A 16,475-nucleotide genomic window follows, 5' to 3' on the forward strand; every position below is an offset into this window, starting at 1 on the left:
TTCGTAATGGTAGTGATATATAAAAATAGTGCCTCACCCCTTCGTTAGTTGCTCGTTATTGACGTTGGAATGAAAACAGAAATGCTCAAAACAAATGTGCGGTAAAATGGAAAAGCCTTCAATTTTCATCAATTTACATAATATTAGGACTAGACAGATGTAATGATTAGAGATTTCGTAGCAAAAGTATCATCTAACATGTGTCCATGCGATTCCTTTTCTTGCGAACGTCGAGTCGAAAAAATACTTCGGGCTACGAATGCAAGTAACGGAAAAAAAGTAATGGAACAATCATTACAAATTGGAAATAACATATGGATGTGGGTGAGATGAGCCGAGGATAAGAAGAACTCAGTAGAATTATATGTTTTCAACACATAAATGCAGTTTTTGCAGTACAATATACAGTTTTACCGATTTATATGTCAAATTGTTCACAAAGGAAATGTTTTCCAATGTTTTACTGGAATTTCAACAGAGTTAAACATTTTTTCATGGTTTGGATGAAAGGACATGGTGGACCGGTAATGTAAGTTTATTCTATCCTATGAAAGAAATGATTTTATTTTCGCTCTCATCTTTTTCATCATGTCCAGCAAAACAAACGGGGGGGAAAGATTGAGAGGGGAGAGAGAAAAAATCCAAAATGATTAATACCGAATTCACATATATTATTACACATTAACTTTGACTGATAGAAACACTGGTTGCAATATTTCTCTCTAACTCCGTGATCGGCTTCGTAATGGTAGTGATATATAAAAATAGTGCCTCACCCCTTCGTTAGTTGCTCGTTATTGACGTTTGACGTTAGTTGCTCGTTATTGACGCACGCAGAATCACTTATAATTTTCAGTTTTTACTTTGCTTTCTCCTTTTAACAAGTATCCAATGTTATAGTGTAGTTCAAAGGAGCTTATGCTTATGAATATAAATTTGGAATCCAGTAGTTAAATATTCAAATCAAAAAGTCCTCCTAACCGTACTACCTATGTGTGTAAGACGAGCTGGTTGATCAAAAATACCAAAAACGTTTCAATAGCCGGATGAAGCGCTGGAAAAGTGTATTGCAAATAGTTCAAAACCACTGTTTTGAATAATTTCCACAAGCATTCTGATCCAGTTATTGTTACACGATTAATCTTGATTTCAATATTCTGCTGAACGTTCAAAGTTGTGCGTAACACGATTGAAACAAGCTGAAATGTCCTGCTAACCTAAACGTTTTCACTCTTCCTACCTCTTTCAGTTAAGATCACGGAACGATTCTTCCTGCACGCGCTCGACCGATACTGGCACAACTCCTGTCTCAAATGCTCCTGCTGTGGCGCAATGCTGGCAGACATCGGTTCGAGTTGTTACACCCGCAGCGGAATGATCCTCTGTAAAACAGATTACTCCAGGTGAGTTTCTATCGCCATCCATTGTTTTCTTCTGCATTGTGTTCCGGTTCCTTGTCCGCAGGGCAGCTGTCGTAGGAAAAAAAAGATTTATACTTTCAGTATGAATATAATAAATCATACACGTGTTGATCGGATTTTTGAACCTATCAGAAAAAAAAATTGGGAAAGGTAATCGACGACAGCAGAAGGGGTCACCTTTTATGATTTTATCCTTTTTTCATTGTTACCAACTTAATGTGAAGCCCGACAGGTTACCATCTTTCGCGATAAGTAATTACACAAAACGTCTCAATTTGTTCAAACGTGGTTCCACTGAAAAAAAAATCAAGCATTTGTACAAAAAAAACTTTTGCATACCTTGCGCCCTTTCTTGTTATCAACCAGACCACTCAAACGAAAATATTTGCTACCTTCGTTCTCCAAGCCAGAGTGTAACTTGATAGTTTTCCACCAGCGAAGAGTGCCGCAACCACGCAGGGCCGATTGTCATCACCGTAAGGAGGCGATTACATTTTTGCTTTTGTGGCCACCGAGCTCCACTCAGAGGAAGTCTTAGAAAAAAAAGTATTTCTACTGCGTGTGTTTCTTCTTCGATACGCTCGTAAAATTCATGTTTTCTCCTTTCGATAATGAAAAGAAATTTAATCCGCTTCGTGGCCGGTTTCTGGCAGCGAAGAAAAAGGCCTTTGTTCCAGCCGAGTATCGGGTTTCCGGGCTCGCCCGGAGTGAAAGGTCCAATCAGTTTAATTCCTTTTTTACGGGCCAATTTTTGAGTGATAATACCTCTTTGATGGATGTCTTGCTGGCGCAGAGGTTCGGGTGGTACGCTAGCGCGCCTTGCACCCACTCGCACACAATATGTTAGTGCATCCATTGGAATGATTGGCATGCCATACAGGACTTGTTTTCGTGATCTGTAACAAGCAAGTACCTCTAGGCACCACTCTTCATCAAAAGTCGTGTCTAACACAGAAAGAGTTCGAGCGAGAGGGAAGAGATTTCTTTACCTCTTCTTGCACTCTACGTAGGTGTGTGTGTGTGTTTCTGTGTGTTGTCCTTCTTTCCTTCTCAGGACATGCCGGCAGCAGCTGATGGCTTACGTTACACACTAGAGGATGAGAGCATCCAAAAGAATTCTTACAGACAGCAGCTGAGAGGGTGGGAGCGAAGCAATTAAATAAATTAACAGAAGAACATCTAGATCTGCCAGCCTGCCTGCCTGCCATGTCCTTGCTGTTTCCTTCCCAGCTACCCCGCGTCACCGATCTATCCATCGCATCCACCCTCCACATTTTTGTATAATTCGCTACAAAACAAAAAGGCGCACTTACACTAACGAGGCCCTGGGTCTAACAAGCAACTACCAAATGGATGCTCATCGCAGAAATCAGAATCTTTCCTCCTCCGCCGCCGTCGTCGTCGTTGTTGTCGGGTTCGCAATGCCGTGGCATATTCATACATAAGTACGGCCAGGAGTTGCCCCTCGTTTCAAGTTTATTACTGCATCGAGCTAATTACAAAATGGCAAGCCCTTTGCGGGCAGAGCATTGCCGGTGCCGTAGATTGAGTTCGAGTTTGAGTTGAGCGACAGCCAGACACGTGATGCTTTTAACAGTCCCATCGCGGGGGAATGGGAGGGTTCCATCACTCCGGAACTCTGCGAGAGAGATCTTATTCTTTATGAGTTTGTGTATGTAGATTTGAATGCATTTTCTTCTATGTTTTCTGACTGGCAAAACATGCGTTAATTCCGCTCGATTTGAGTGATTGCACAGTGAGGCTACTATTTCCGAGCTGCTGACGACTGCGGTTGAATCAGTGTGCGAATGCGAATCCTCTTAGTCCTCTCCTCGTTGCTGTTGTGGGGAGTGCGGTTTTTTGATTTGCTTTTCCTCGCTCTTACATATGCAAGAAAAATAGGATTTACAGTACCGCAATCGAAATAATTCAGAGTACCAAAAAAAAACAAAAATAATTATTCGCTACTCATATGCAAATATGCTCTTAAGAATCGAGTTTATCACACAATCAGGTTCGCTACTTGATTTTCCGATCTTCAAATCGTCGGGCATAGTGAATACATGCTTCTGTAGAACTAAATTCGACCCGTTTTTTTAATCCAGACCCAGTGGCCTTAATTTTTTAGCACATTGCTCCGAAAGTTTATCTGCAACACAAATATTCAAGACATGCGCCAAAATGAGCCGTGAATTCATTATTCATCATCATTAATGGTGAATTTCCCTCATTATGACTACTTCACAATAGTATCAGTTCATATGGAAGCTGTAAAAGGTATAAATAAATTGTCACATCGAAAAAATGTTAATGTATAATGTACTTATGCTTTCGTTACACGTAAATAGCCTTTTATTGAATCAAAAATGATTTTTTGATTTGAATGACATTTGTACATTCGCAATTCATTACAGATGGCATCAATCAATGATTAAACGAAAACTTCCTGAATTCGACTGAATTCAATGCTTGTGAGTATCGTTGTTCCAATTCCATTTACCTTGCATTGCGTAACGACTAATCTTGTTCCATTATGCAATTTAGATTGATTGAGATTCTGGGTACGATAATAGTAGATCCAACCTTCGGTCGTGAACTACGTGGGAACAATCCTAGCAAATCAAATCAATTTTGTAACTAAATAATTGATTCTTTCTTCAAAATAAGTTACACAAACAACTAATTTGAACCAAAGGAATTGTCCAACAATTGCGTTTTGAATTAACAAACTCAAATCTTCGACAATCCTTCAGATTAAGCCGTCGTTGTGAACATTGGTGCGGCTATTTTTAATATCAATACACCACTGCCTTACTCTGCCTTTACTCATTAGTCCATCCCCGATTGATATTTTTATTACAACGCTCATTTTAACTAATCACAATGAGAAAAGTAAGAAATATACGAACCTCTTACAACCACAGCTTGATGCGTAATGAGCGTAGGAATCTTTTGACACCGAATATCGACTTTATCCACGCCCACATCCGCGCTCTTTGTCTGTTCTTCATGAAATTTTGACGAAACGTCAGTAGAATGCCTTTGTTTGCAACCCATAATAATGACAAAATAGAAGGTGTTATTTTAAAAGTAAATCCAGTTGATGTACGTTATCTTGTTTCATTCTCATGAACCTTATGAGAATCATTTATTGAGTCATCCTGCCGAAACGTTGGCAATACATACCAAAACAGATGGAGAGTTGTGTCCGTGACACAACCGCATAGTTGTTATAGAATTTTGGTAGACTATTTATTGCATGATCATTTTGATTTTGAACCTTTGAAAAATAGAAAAGTAACCAACTTTCATTGTTAATGACATATTTTATTCTCTCGTCCGGTGCATTGCGCACTAAGCGCCGCTATTCTACGTATTAGCCGAAAATCAAGCATGAAATGTATATTTTATTGCAACTTTTATTATTCACTTAATATACAAAAACTTTTACATTTAAATTTTCCGGTTTTGAAACTTTATAATTCAATCTCAGCAATCTCATCGCAAATGACATGTTTCATACCACACAGCAGCAAAAATACCAACTTTTTTCAACCCGTGGCGACCTCTTTTGTGAAAACTTCAATCAGCTTGTTTGTAATTGATGAGAGGGGGTGGGACAATTTGATATGAGCAATTTGTTTGAGTACAGTTAGCCGATTATTAAATAACCCTCGATAACATTTTGCTGATCAAGCAAAACAGGGGACTATTCAACTAATAATATGATCATATGATCTTTTTCTGCATGACACAGTCAATAAACGGAGCATAAGAGATGAATTTTCGTCAGATTTGCTCAAAATCCTACAGATTTGTACTGTTTCGACATATTTGATTTGCAATTATTTTGTTACGGAATTTTTCAGGCATTGTTTCTCGTGAACTGATCGTCCGCAATAGAATCCGGATTTGAGTGAAGAATTCTTTCGTCCCATGGAAGAACCGGCAATCAAATGACATTTAAACTAGAATCAAATGAATCGGAATCAGAGGATGGTTATGACTACAAAAGGGAGAAATCAAATAGCGTATTTTCATAGATTTTCTGTGTACGATCGATAGAGAGAATGAAAAAGAGTTTCGGTTTTTCGCTCAACAATGTTTTGCTAATACATATATAGTGAAAACAGTAAAACAAGTGACCCGTATTTCGAATGCTTTTAACTCGAACATTTCTTAACAGATCGGAAAGATGTTCGCATCAAATTGATAGGAAATATTTCTACGCGTCTATCACAATTAATAAGATATTATTTTTGATGAGATGAACAATTGAATAACTGTAAAATGCCAACTGCCAAGTTTTGATTGGCCCGATTTACGGTTTCCCCAACACAGACTTCAAAATCGATGTACCTGTGGAAATCCGCTCTGCAAATATACATGCAAGTCGGGGGTATTTTTATTCCCATCAAGCTGTGTTTCCCTAACACGGACTTCAAAATTAATGTGCCTGAGGGAATCCGCTTTGCAAATACATCCAAATCAGGAGTATTTTTTGGTGTTGAGTATTGTTGTACTCGCTTGTCGTTGTGCAGATCGGAATATGTTTTCCTAAAACGTACTTTTAAACTGAGAAGCCTGGGAAATCGTCATTTCAAATACTAGAGGTGAATGAACTTTCGCGGTTCGAGAGCTACGTAAACATGAGATGTGCAATAATTTCAGAGGGAAATGTATAATACAATGATCGTTTGACAATTCTTCCGTTCACATATTTTGGTAATCCTAGGCATCATATCAAACGTAAAAGGAGGTTCATCAAATTTATTTGTAAAGAAGAACATAATCTATTACGAAAATTTCGATACATTCTAAAATAATATTCGAAGTGGTAAACAAGTGGATTACATGATATAATTGTGTAGTTCTACGTCGAAAACATGCCATCGTGTCCTAGATACAACCCCTTACAATTTTTGTTGTTGTTGCTGCAGCCTCACCTTTTGCTTCGGTTTGTTTAAACCCCAACTGCCTCTTATTGCTTTTTCAATTCATTGACTTCATAAATACTATTCTACATTTATTATTTTCCGGAAATTCCGTTCCGCGAATAGGTGTTGATCATACATTTTCTGCTCGTGCTCCAGGTGTTGTTTCTCCATCCCACGTTGAAGCTCGCGCAATTTCGCTTTGCTGCGATACCAATAGATTGTAATATTATTGGAAAAATATAGCATTCCCATCTAATCGGTGGGAAATGAATAAAGTACCAATATATTGTAATATTATTGAAAAAAAAAAGACGGGTGGGTAATGTCGGGGACATAACCGGAGTGACGTAGGACTATACAAAGGGGACAGCTTTTGTTAAATATATATTTTAAATATATTGTTTTATTTTCTTCTCCTACGTGAATACCTACCTATCTACCTGAAAAATGGATTAGTTTACTGTTTACTCTTTATGAATATGTTGATGGTTCAGAGAAGAACCTTTGGTGTTGTGTTTTTGTTATCACTCGATATTCCCATCTTGTTCGGTTAAACCTTCCTGTTTAGCTATTGCGTTTGCCACTCGCCACAGCTTTCACAGTTGGAAAATTTCTTCCCATCCAGGTTGTGACATGTTGTTCAGTAAATTACATTTAATGGGACGTGCCGGTGAAACACTTTGCCACTCACTGAAACTAATTGTTGCCTTGATGAGCGCCGAACCGAAGCTGCTCTGTTCTTGATGCGGGTTTTCTGATTGTCGTGAGCAGCTTTGCAAGCCAACTCGAGCACTCCGACGGCCGAAACTCTATAATCGCTGTTAGGTATACTGGTGCTCCGGCACCAATCCGTTCGGCCTAGTTACCCTTGCGGAGCAATCAGTGAATGCGACCAACAGGGAACTGGAGACCTGCACGGTTCGAGTGAGACTTTGCCTTTCACTTAGCTTGTCCTCCTTTGCTACGTCCACGATGCCGATGTCGTACAACCACACGGGTTTACGGTTTGAAAGAAAATAAGATATTTTTTTGGGGTCCGCGTGTTTTATACTCTAGCGGTACACACTCACAGGATAGAGACAAATCGGCAGACTCAGCCAGAGGGGCGAGTCCAACGAGACGAACGAATGAGCGTTAAAAGGGAGCGATGGCAAAAAAATACATTCATTACGATATGTTCGCTCGTTGGATTCACATGCAGGCTGAAAAGGGTCCTTTTCAGGATCATAAAATTATCTTCAATCTAAAGAGTTTATTGTTTTGTTTTCCCTCGATATCCCTATCTTGTTCGACTAAACCTTCCTGTTTAGCGATTTGTTGCCACTCGCCACAGCTTTCACAGTTGGAAAATTTCTTCCCATCCAGCTTTGTGACATGTTGTACAGTAAATTACATTCAATGCGACGTGCCGAAGCGCCACTCAGTGTCGCATTGGAGGCGATTTTAACCTGTAATTGAACATTTGCGATGACAGTGGTACAGTGTCGACTTGCAATGTGGGGTCATAATTTGGATCACTATGTTTACAAAAATGTCCAACTAAATAAGTCGCATTACATGTCCGTCCAATTAGCTAAATGTCGAACTAATTGTAAATTACTGTACTTTCAATCTGGAAACAATTTAAGAATTGGTGAAAATTGAATAATCAAGAAAGTCCCCAACTATCAATAAGCTCAGAACAACTGCCAAATTCACATATTCATCATATCCTGGCAAACAAATTATGAAAAAATCAATTTGTGTTTTTTTTTGGCAGACTTATCTCACTTCTTAACTAGGCGAACCTAGCCAGAATTTTCACCTGCCCCCGGGCTTCTGAATGCCAAAGGGGGACTAGGCTCTGCGGAATGCACGTATCTGCATGCTCGTGCTGTTTTAGTCCTGACCGAGGAATTGTCGGACAATCGCGCAGGTGCTAAGGATGACCGACTTTTGGATGCCGGCCAATTCCTTCTCGATGTTCAACACCTTTAGCGCTTCCAGAAGTGTCTTCGGGATAATTCCAGTTCCAGAGAGAACGACTGGAACAATTCTTGGGACCTCCCTTAGCCCCCACAGTTCCTTGAGCTCCACGGCCAATGGTCGGTACTTGCAGATTTTGCGACCGTGGGTCTCCTCCAGATTCTGGTTCAGTGGAATAGCGACATCGATGATGGTGACTTTGCGGTCGCTCTTGTCGTAAACCATTATATCTGGGCGGTTGTGGTGGATCGAGAGGTCGGTCAGAACAGTGCGATCCCAGTACAGCTTGAAACGGTCATTTTCCAGGACAGGTGCAGGCAGGTACCGGTAGTTTGGTACGTTGTCTTCCAGTAGAGCACATTGGAGCGCCAGTTGTCGATGAACAATACGGGCCACGTTGTTGTGGCGCTCGGTGTAGGCTGCGTTGGCCAAAACGGGACAGCCTCCCATAATGTGCTCTATGTTTTCACCTGGTTGATGGCACATCCGGCAAATGTCATCAACGTCTTGATGCCAGACGTACCGCCTGCAGTTTCTCGTCGGCATTATCCTGTCCTGGATGGCTATCATGTCGGCTTCTACTACTGAAGAGAGTTCACCACGCGTTAGCCACAGATTAGATGCGGCCTTGTCGACGTGTGGCCGGTCCAGTTGATGGGGGTGGGCACCATGCACTGCCTTCTGCTTCCAAGCTGCAATCTTCTCCTCCACTGTCTGCAGATTGCAGTTGAGTTGGTACTCCGCTTGCGCCAAGTGCAGAGCGCTGTATCCTCTGTCGGCGGCGCAGACAGCCCGGTATAGCGCGTTTTGGTTGGCGCGTTCTGCGAAGTACTCGCGCAGTTGTCGTACCTGGGCAACACACAGTGCAGAAATGTCGACGATTCCAAGTCCCCCTTCTTTGCGTGGTAGTGAAACTCTCTCCAGTGCCGATTGAGGATGGTGCATTCCGGCCTCTTTGAATGCTTTCCTCATCCTCCTCTCAAGGTCCTCTAGGTTAGTTTTGCTCCATTTGACTACACCAAAACTGAAGGCAGCAGGGGAACCGCGAATGTGTTGATCGCGCGTACCTTGTTCCCCGCGTTGAGGAAAGTCCTCAGGACACAGTTCACTCGACTCAAGAACTTGTCTCGCAGCTCCGTCTTGATGTCGGAGTGGCGAATCCCGGTGAGCTGTCGGAATCCAAGATATTTATAGGATTCGCCACGAACCATGTCTCTTATAAACTCGCCGTCATAGACCTCGTAGCCTCCGGATTCGGTAAGTTGTCCTTTCAGCAGGTGGACACAGCGACACTTGTCGAGGCCGAACTCCATACAGATGTCCCTGCTTATGTCTTCGACAACCCGGATAGCTACACCTAGACGCTGACGTGAATCAGCGTAGACCTTGAGATCGTCCATGTAAAAGGTATGGGTCACTTCTTCGTGGGCGCCGTCGCCATACCTTATTTTATAGCCATGACCGTTTCTATTGAGCGTCCTACTGAGGGGGTTCAGTGCCAGACAAAACCAAAGCGGGCTGAAAGAGTCGCCTTGGAATATCCCCCTCTTTATCTGCAGCGTTCTAGACTGCAACACATTTTCCCCATCACTGAGGTGCAGAGACGTACTCCACTGCCTCATCGCATGCTGCAGGAACCTAACGACGACGGGATCAATTTTGTAGAGCTCCAATACCCGGACGAGAAACGAGTGAGGTATGGAGTCATAAGCCTTCCTGTAATCGATGTAGGCCATACTTAGGTTCCGCTGGTTATATACCGCCTGGCCGACTATGGCTGCGTCGATGATGGCCTGGTCTTTGCAGCCATGCGTATTTTTCCTGCATCCTTTCTGCTCTTCTGCGATGATGTGATGCTGTTCGCAGTGAGCAGAAACTTTGGCGGTAATTATGCTGCTCAGTATTTTGTACAGACTCGATAGGCACGTTATCGGTCTGTACTTTGATGGGTTCAATGTGTTGCTGTCTTTCGGGAGGAGGAAGGTGACGCCACGGGTGGCGAATTCAGGAAGGTTGTGTGGGTCACGTAGCACCTTGTTGAAGCACTCAGCTATCTTTGGATGTGCGACGGTCAGCTTCTTGTGCCAAAAGTTCTGGACACCATCGGGGCCCGGTGCTGCCCAGTTCCTCAGGTACCGCGAGGCTTCGCGGACATCGTTCTCTCCGACGATGATAGCTGGCATCTCTCCAATTTCACCACAACTCTCCTCCTCCCGTCTTAACCACATTTGCCCGTCGCGATGTTCTACTGGGGTCTCCCAAATACCAGCCCAGAAGTTCGTCACATCGCTAATATCTGGCAAACCTTCGCGGTAGTCGGGCTTCTCGTCGCTAATGTGGTCGTAGAACGCTTTTTCGTTATCTCTGAACATCCGATTTTGTTCCTGGCGCTTTGCAGAGTCAGAGTAACGTTTCAGCCGTTTAGTTAGGATGCTCAATTGCTGTACCAGTGTGTCGAGTTTTTCCGTCAGCTGGTGAGCTCCCAGCTGGCGAAGTTCAGTAGGCCGCACGATCACAGCAACTTGGCGACATAATTTCGCCGATCTGCTGCCTCTTTTGTACGCCATCAGTCTTCCAATTGCGGCGCGCTTGTTTAGGATCCGTTGCTCCAATCTCCTTCGCCATGGAGGCTCACGCCTTTCACGGAGATGTTGGAGCAGTCCGCCTCTTGGCCTAATACGGTATCCTAAACTTTTGGCGGTCGCCACAGCAGCACAGTAAACTTTCAGTTGCAGCTCCTCCATGTTCTCAGCATCAACCAAGTGCAGCGGAAGAACGTGCTCGTTCATGAGCTTTACTGCACTTGTCAGCCTGCGGGAATGCTGCAACTTCGGGATCCTGGGGCGCGACAAAGGGTCCGTGTCGCGGAACTGTGAGATCGCCTCGTCGTAATGGAAGACCAGATCGCGTAGTAGTTGTTGATCTGGCTGTGGATCTTCCGGCTCAGGGGGTTGTTGTACTGTGGCCTCCACTGGTGCTGATTCGCGTGCCCCACTCGCGAATGAATTGCTCAGCCGTACTGAACTTCGTCTCGACACATCGCTTGCTCTGCTTGTTCTGGAGCTTAGTTCTCTCTGCACCTGCTGCTTGATCTCGTCGACTTGCGTTTGGGAGAGCATATTGTTGCGTACAATCGCTCTACGCCTCGCGTTCATCGCGTTTTGGTCAAGCCTCCCGACGAACTCTGGATACGCTTCCTCGAACATTGCGAGTATTCGAGGGCGACCGCTCATGTCCGTCTCCAAAGCAGTGCAGATGTAATAGGCGCGGATCACGAATTCATTCATTTCATGTGTCCACATGATCCGTCGCCTAGTAGTACCCACAAGTGTGGACGACTGTCGTCTGACAGTCGCAACACGCCTCGTAGGCGCAGCGTTTCGTTGGTGATGTCGATGGCTGCTGTTTCCGTGTGGCGGTAGCTCTTCGGGTTGAACCCGGCTGGTGGCCCGCTCTTGCACATCGCCCTCCAGCCGCTGGCCGCTCGCTCTTACGCCCGTTCCAGGACCAGCTCCAGTTCGGGGACCCTCCTCGGGCGATCGCATTCTGAGTATTCTTCGTGAACGTAGCTCCATTTTCTGGGTGTATCTCCTTTGCCCGGGAGACAGCGGGTTGGCAAGGCCTCCATGACCCGGGAGGCCTTCCCCGGGAGAGATATAGCGCTCTGACTCGCTCGCACCCCCTCACTTAGCCACTTTCGACACCCGTTCTCGGAGCCAAGACCAGGTGTGTGTTTCCAGTTCACGCCCGATCTAAAAATGTCGTCATATGATCTTCGTGGAGGCGTGAGATAGGAACATTTGAGACCAACAGGTAGGCTCCTACCCTAGTGTTGATCCCCATTTGAGAACCTTGGAATTTGGTGTTTTTTTATTATTTGTGTTTTTATTTATTGTGTTTTTTTATTATTTTGGATATTGTTTTAGAAAGCATTGAACTGTATTTCCTAAACTCTTTTTTGGAAGGTTTAATGGCCCTGAAAAGCGCCTTGTTTTATGGAATGGTTCCAATTTAGAAAACTTAGTACTCGTGGTTTTGAAAAAAAAACATTTCGAACGCCCTCGATGCCGCCTTGTTCTGGATTTGCCACCAAAGCAGTTTGTATAAAGAACAAACTTTTTTCTTCTGCTACCTGATGCCGTTTTGCGATTGCGTTTGCCACTCGCCACTCGCTGCAACTGCCTGTTGTTGTCTTGATGTGTTCTGTTCTGAATGCGGTTTTTCTTATCGTCGCGAGCAGCTTTACCAGCCAACTCGATCACTTCGGCGGCCGAAACTATATAACGCCGGCTAGGTGGACTGGTGCACTGGTACTAACGCGCTCGGCCTAGCTACCCTTGCGGGGAACTCCAGATCAACACGTTTCGAGCGGGATTTTGCCTTTCCCTTCACTTTTCCTCCTTTACCATGTCCAGACATGGCTGCTTGGGTTGGTTTGTTGATGTGTTGTGATTCGAACCGATGTGGTGTACGGTTTGAATGAGAATGATCGTTACGGCAGCGGAGCGGGGATTTTTAAGCTGACTGGCTGGCTCGAGAATTACGCATGTGTGAGACTGCGACCAATGTTTCGTTCATTTTTTTCTTTTTCCTTTCCAATCGTGCTTCATTGTTCAGTTTAGTGCCTAGATTTCCATTTCACCCCCTATATCTTCCGGTTAGACGTAGTCCTACGTCAATATAGAATTATACCAGCGAACTATAATCTAGGCGACACTTTTAATTAATCTTATGCTACACTCCATCTGTACAAGCTAAGGACGATCCATTTAGGTATGGAATGTTAAGATGATGAGGATGTGCGATTTAATGTGAATCCCAGAAAATTAACTCTTTTCGAGTTAAAGTATCTTATTCCTCCATATCATCCCAGGCGTCCAATTTTCTCTAACACCTCTATAGCATCATATCGGTGAAGATACCAATAACTTCTAATTACAACTGACATTTTTTGTAGCCGATGAAATGATCATTTTTTCATTGGAATTAGGAGCACACCATCGTACGAGAATATTCTGAGGTGATGGAGTCTTGGGATTGACCCATCTGGTCATGGAAATCATTTCAAATTTCAAGAAACTTACGAAGATGAACAAGTCCTAAGACTCCACCACTGTAATGTAATGTAATGTAATGTACACTGTAATGCAGCGGTAGAGACGATTACACATAAGTATAGCGAGTGCCCGCGTGTGGCAAATGCGTGGTGTTTCATGCAAAACAAACTGACAGCGTTACTCGGCGGCTGGCAGAGACCAGCATTTGAAGAAGTGATGCGTCCAACACTGATCAACACCGAGCGCATAACAAGAACAAAATTCATAAAAACAGTCTGTAATTATATAGAATTTGTAAATCAAAACAGCAACGTCGATGTGAATGCGTTGAATTTTATGTTAAATGTTAATGAATAACTTTAAGTTGAATATGAAGCAATATTTATAAATTATATACGAAATATACAAAGAATTGACAAATCAAAAAAAAAAAAAAAAAAATTGGTATCTTTACCGACATGTAATATTTTTGATTTGATCATATTTCGTATCGTAGTAACGATTTGAATATGTTTTAATTATGTGATTCAAAATATTTTCTATTATTTTCAATACATTTTCTACATCGATTTAATAGCGATTCCAATTCGATAGATTTCGAGAAATGACGTTCAACGCTTCGATTGTAGCCGTTCGAATGGCTCTATTGTCGTCAGAAAGATCCCTTCCAATTTTGCATTGAATTTTAGGAATTTTGGGAAAAGCCATAGAATACCAAATCTTGTGAACCCGGTGGAGGATGTAGAACACAGACGCGATTTAGACGCGATCGTGCATTATCGTGTGAAGCGCCCCACTCTTTTCATTATGATATTCGGGTCAAAACCGACGTCAGACATTTGAACACTCAAAATTAATATATTTCGGAACTTTATTTATACACTGTGTATTGCATAACGGTGGTGCACCCGGGGTCGAGTGGTTAGCGTCTCACATTATCATGCAGGGAGTTCGGGTTCGATTCCCGTTCTGGCCGGGGGATTTTTCATCAAAAAATATCCTTTGACTTACACTGTGGTCACGCGTTTTCTAGAGCTTGCCATTCGGAATACATGCAAGGCGTGTTATTTGGCTTAAGAAATCTCAATTAAGTATTAATAAATGACGCTAGTTAATGCATATGTTGAGACGGCAAAAGTTCCACAGGGAACGTTAACGCCATTTAAATAAAAAAAATTGCATAACGGTATTGCACATTTGATTAAGTTTATACTCCATGCTCAATTCTGTTTACTCCAACTTTCAAGATCCCAATCCACAAAACACCGGTTTTGTAAACCCTATCCATCTTACAGCTCCGCTCGCGTGCTACAGAATGTATATGCTTACGAGTCGCTGCACTTAGCAGACTACCCATCCACCCTCATTCGCCGTTGACATGTGTTTTCGCGTTTTCCCCCTTCTCAGCCTTCTCTGTTTCTCCAGGGTGTAGTAATTGAATCATAATACTATTAATTCAATTAGAGAAATGACAATTAGTGGAACATCCCACACAAGAAGCTTCCACGTACGCATGTTCTTACGTGGTACGGATGTATGTAATCAACAGCGAGGGTGGATTAAATAGGGTAAGAAATGGGAAAAAAATAACTTGAACTTGTTGCAGCCTAGGTAAGCAATAACGCGTAATGCATTTCACGCAACAATCCTCGTTTGCTGTCTCGCACTGACTGCTCGTGGGAATTCCATGTGCGGCGGCCAGAAACGATGAAATTTGATGTGATGTGCAATTATTTGCGACGGAAACACGTGTGCTGCCTGAATGACATTCCGCAAAAATGCGAAGAAAAATAATCGACTTGGAAGTAATTGATTTTCTGCGGAAATTCGCACGTGTTACGAAACGAAAACATAGACTGCGTCGGACCGGAATGGGTCTAACGATTTGTTCACGAGCGGCCAGAAATTGAACTATTTAAACATTGGGCCGCTTCATACGCAGGGCAGGAATTGCAACCGGCTTTTTCTCATTTTCAGTTCCCGCACGTCTTCGTCAAACTCCACTTTGCACTTCAGGAACCACCTCTCACTTCGACAATCAGCAAGAAAGCAAAACCTACAACGGCGGCCTTCACTGGGAGGGAAAAACTTTTGACCACGCGATAGTCTCGTCTCGACGCTTTTTCCTTTTCTCTTGATGCTGCTGCTGCTGCTGGTTATCATTGACGAGGTAAATTGATGCAATTACGCTAGGAGCAAATTCAATTACAGTTTTTTTCTCGCTTCTTCTCTCAACCCCTCCTAGTTTTTATTTCTCCGACACATGCGGCGTCCTTTCCCACTGTCAAGTTTCGCACTATCTCTAGGGGATTTCCGCTTTTCTAGGAAACAGTTTTTCCCGCTCTCTCTTCCAGAGGCAATTGCTGCTGCTGATGTTCGTTCTACTATTCGTTTCCTGCCGATTGTACCGATTTCAGTGTTTCGAAAATTTTTTTCCTCCTTCGTTTTCTCGCTCACTAGCCGGACACAACCCCGGTGTCCGGAATCTACAGGGCAGAAATTGGTCCGAGTGGGTGACGAACTCGAGAGCGGCGACGGCTTCGACACCTAATGATAGTGTTGTTGTCAGCTGATGTTGATCACCGAGAGGCTTTTTTGCGCCTCTGTGAACATTTAGCGCGGACGCCCGAGCATCGAAAAAAAAGACATCATTGCAGGGCGGGGTGTGAGCCTGGTGTGAGGTTAATGAATTTTTGGGGCTTCTCCGGTGGTGGTCGTGCTCGTGTCTGGCTTGGGCCTTTCTTCGGCACAGAACCGGGCCGCTTCGGCGAGGGCATACAGACACATCACTCAAATTCCTTCACACGTTTCCCGGCGGAGGGATTCCGAAATTTGTGCTGGCCGACAATTGAGGAAGCAACGGAGAAAAAAAAAGAAAAATCAAACGGAGGGAAGAAATGATGAAATTAAATTACTCTTTTTCAATTCGCATGGCAATGGGACGCCGCGATGCAGGCAGCGTTTCGAGGGGTGGAACTCCGGCTCCGGACGTAGACTGTAGAACTTTAACGCGTCTGGGAAGGATAGCGCTGAGGGTGGCTGCGGAAGCGATGAGTTATGGTTCTAATTGTCAAACACTGTTGGATGGGGATGAT

The 16,475-nt window shown here is 43.4% G+C and overlaps 1 protein-coding gene across 10 annotated transcripts in view; it reads left to right on the forward strand.

The window, feature by feature from the left end:
• LOC129775022 (LIM domain transcription factor LMO4) overlaps positions 1 to 16,475 on the forward strand; it is a 967,612-nt gene that overhangs the window by 886,239 nt on the left and 64,898 nt on the right. For all 10 annotated transcript variants that reach the window (XM_055779176.1, XM_055779177.1, XM_055779181.1 and 7 more), the window contains one exon: positions 1,250 to 1,403. In XM_055779176.1, coding sequence (XP_055635151.1) covers positions 1,250 to 1,403 — 154 coding nt within the window. The remainder of the gene's footprint in view (positions 1 to 1,249; positions 1,404 to 16,475) is intronic.

This window comes from Toxorhynchites rutilus, chromosome 3 (assembly GCF_029784135.1).
Source record: "Toxorhynchites rutilus septentrionalis strain SRP chromosome 3, ASM2978413v1, whole genome shotgun sequence".
NCBI classification, from domain to species: domain Eukaryota; kingdom Metazoa; phylum Arthropoda; class Insecta; order Diptera; family Culicidae; genus Toxorhynchites; species Toxorhynchites rutilus.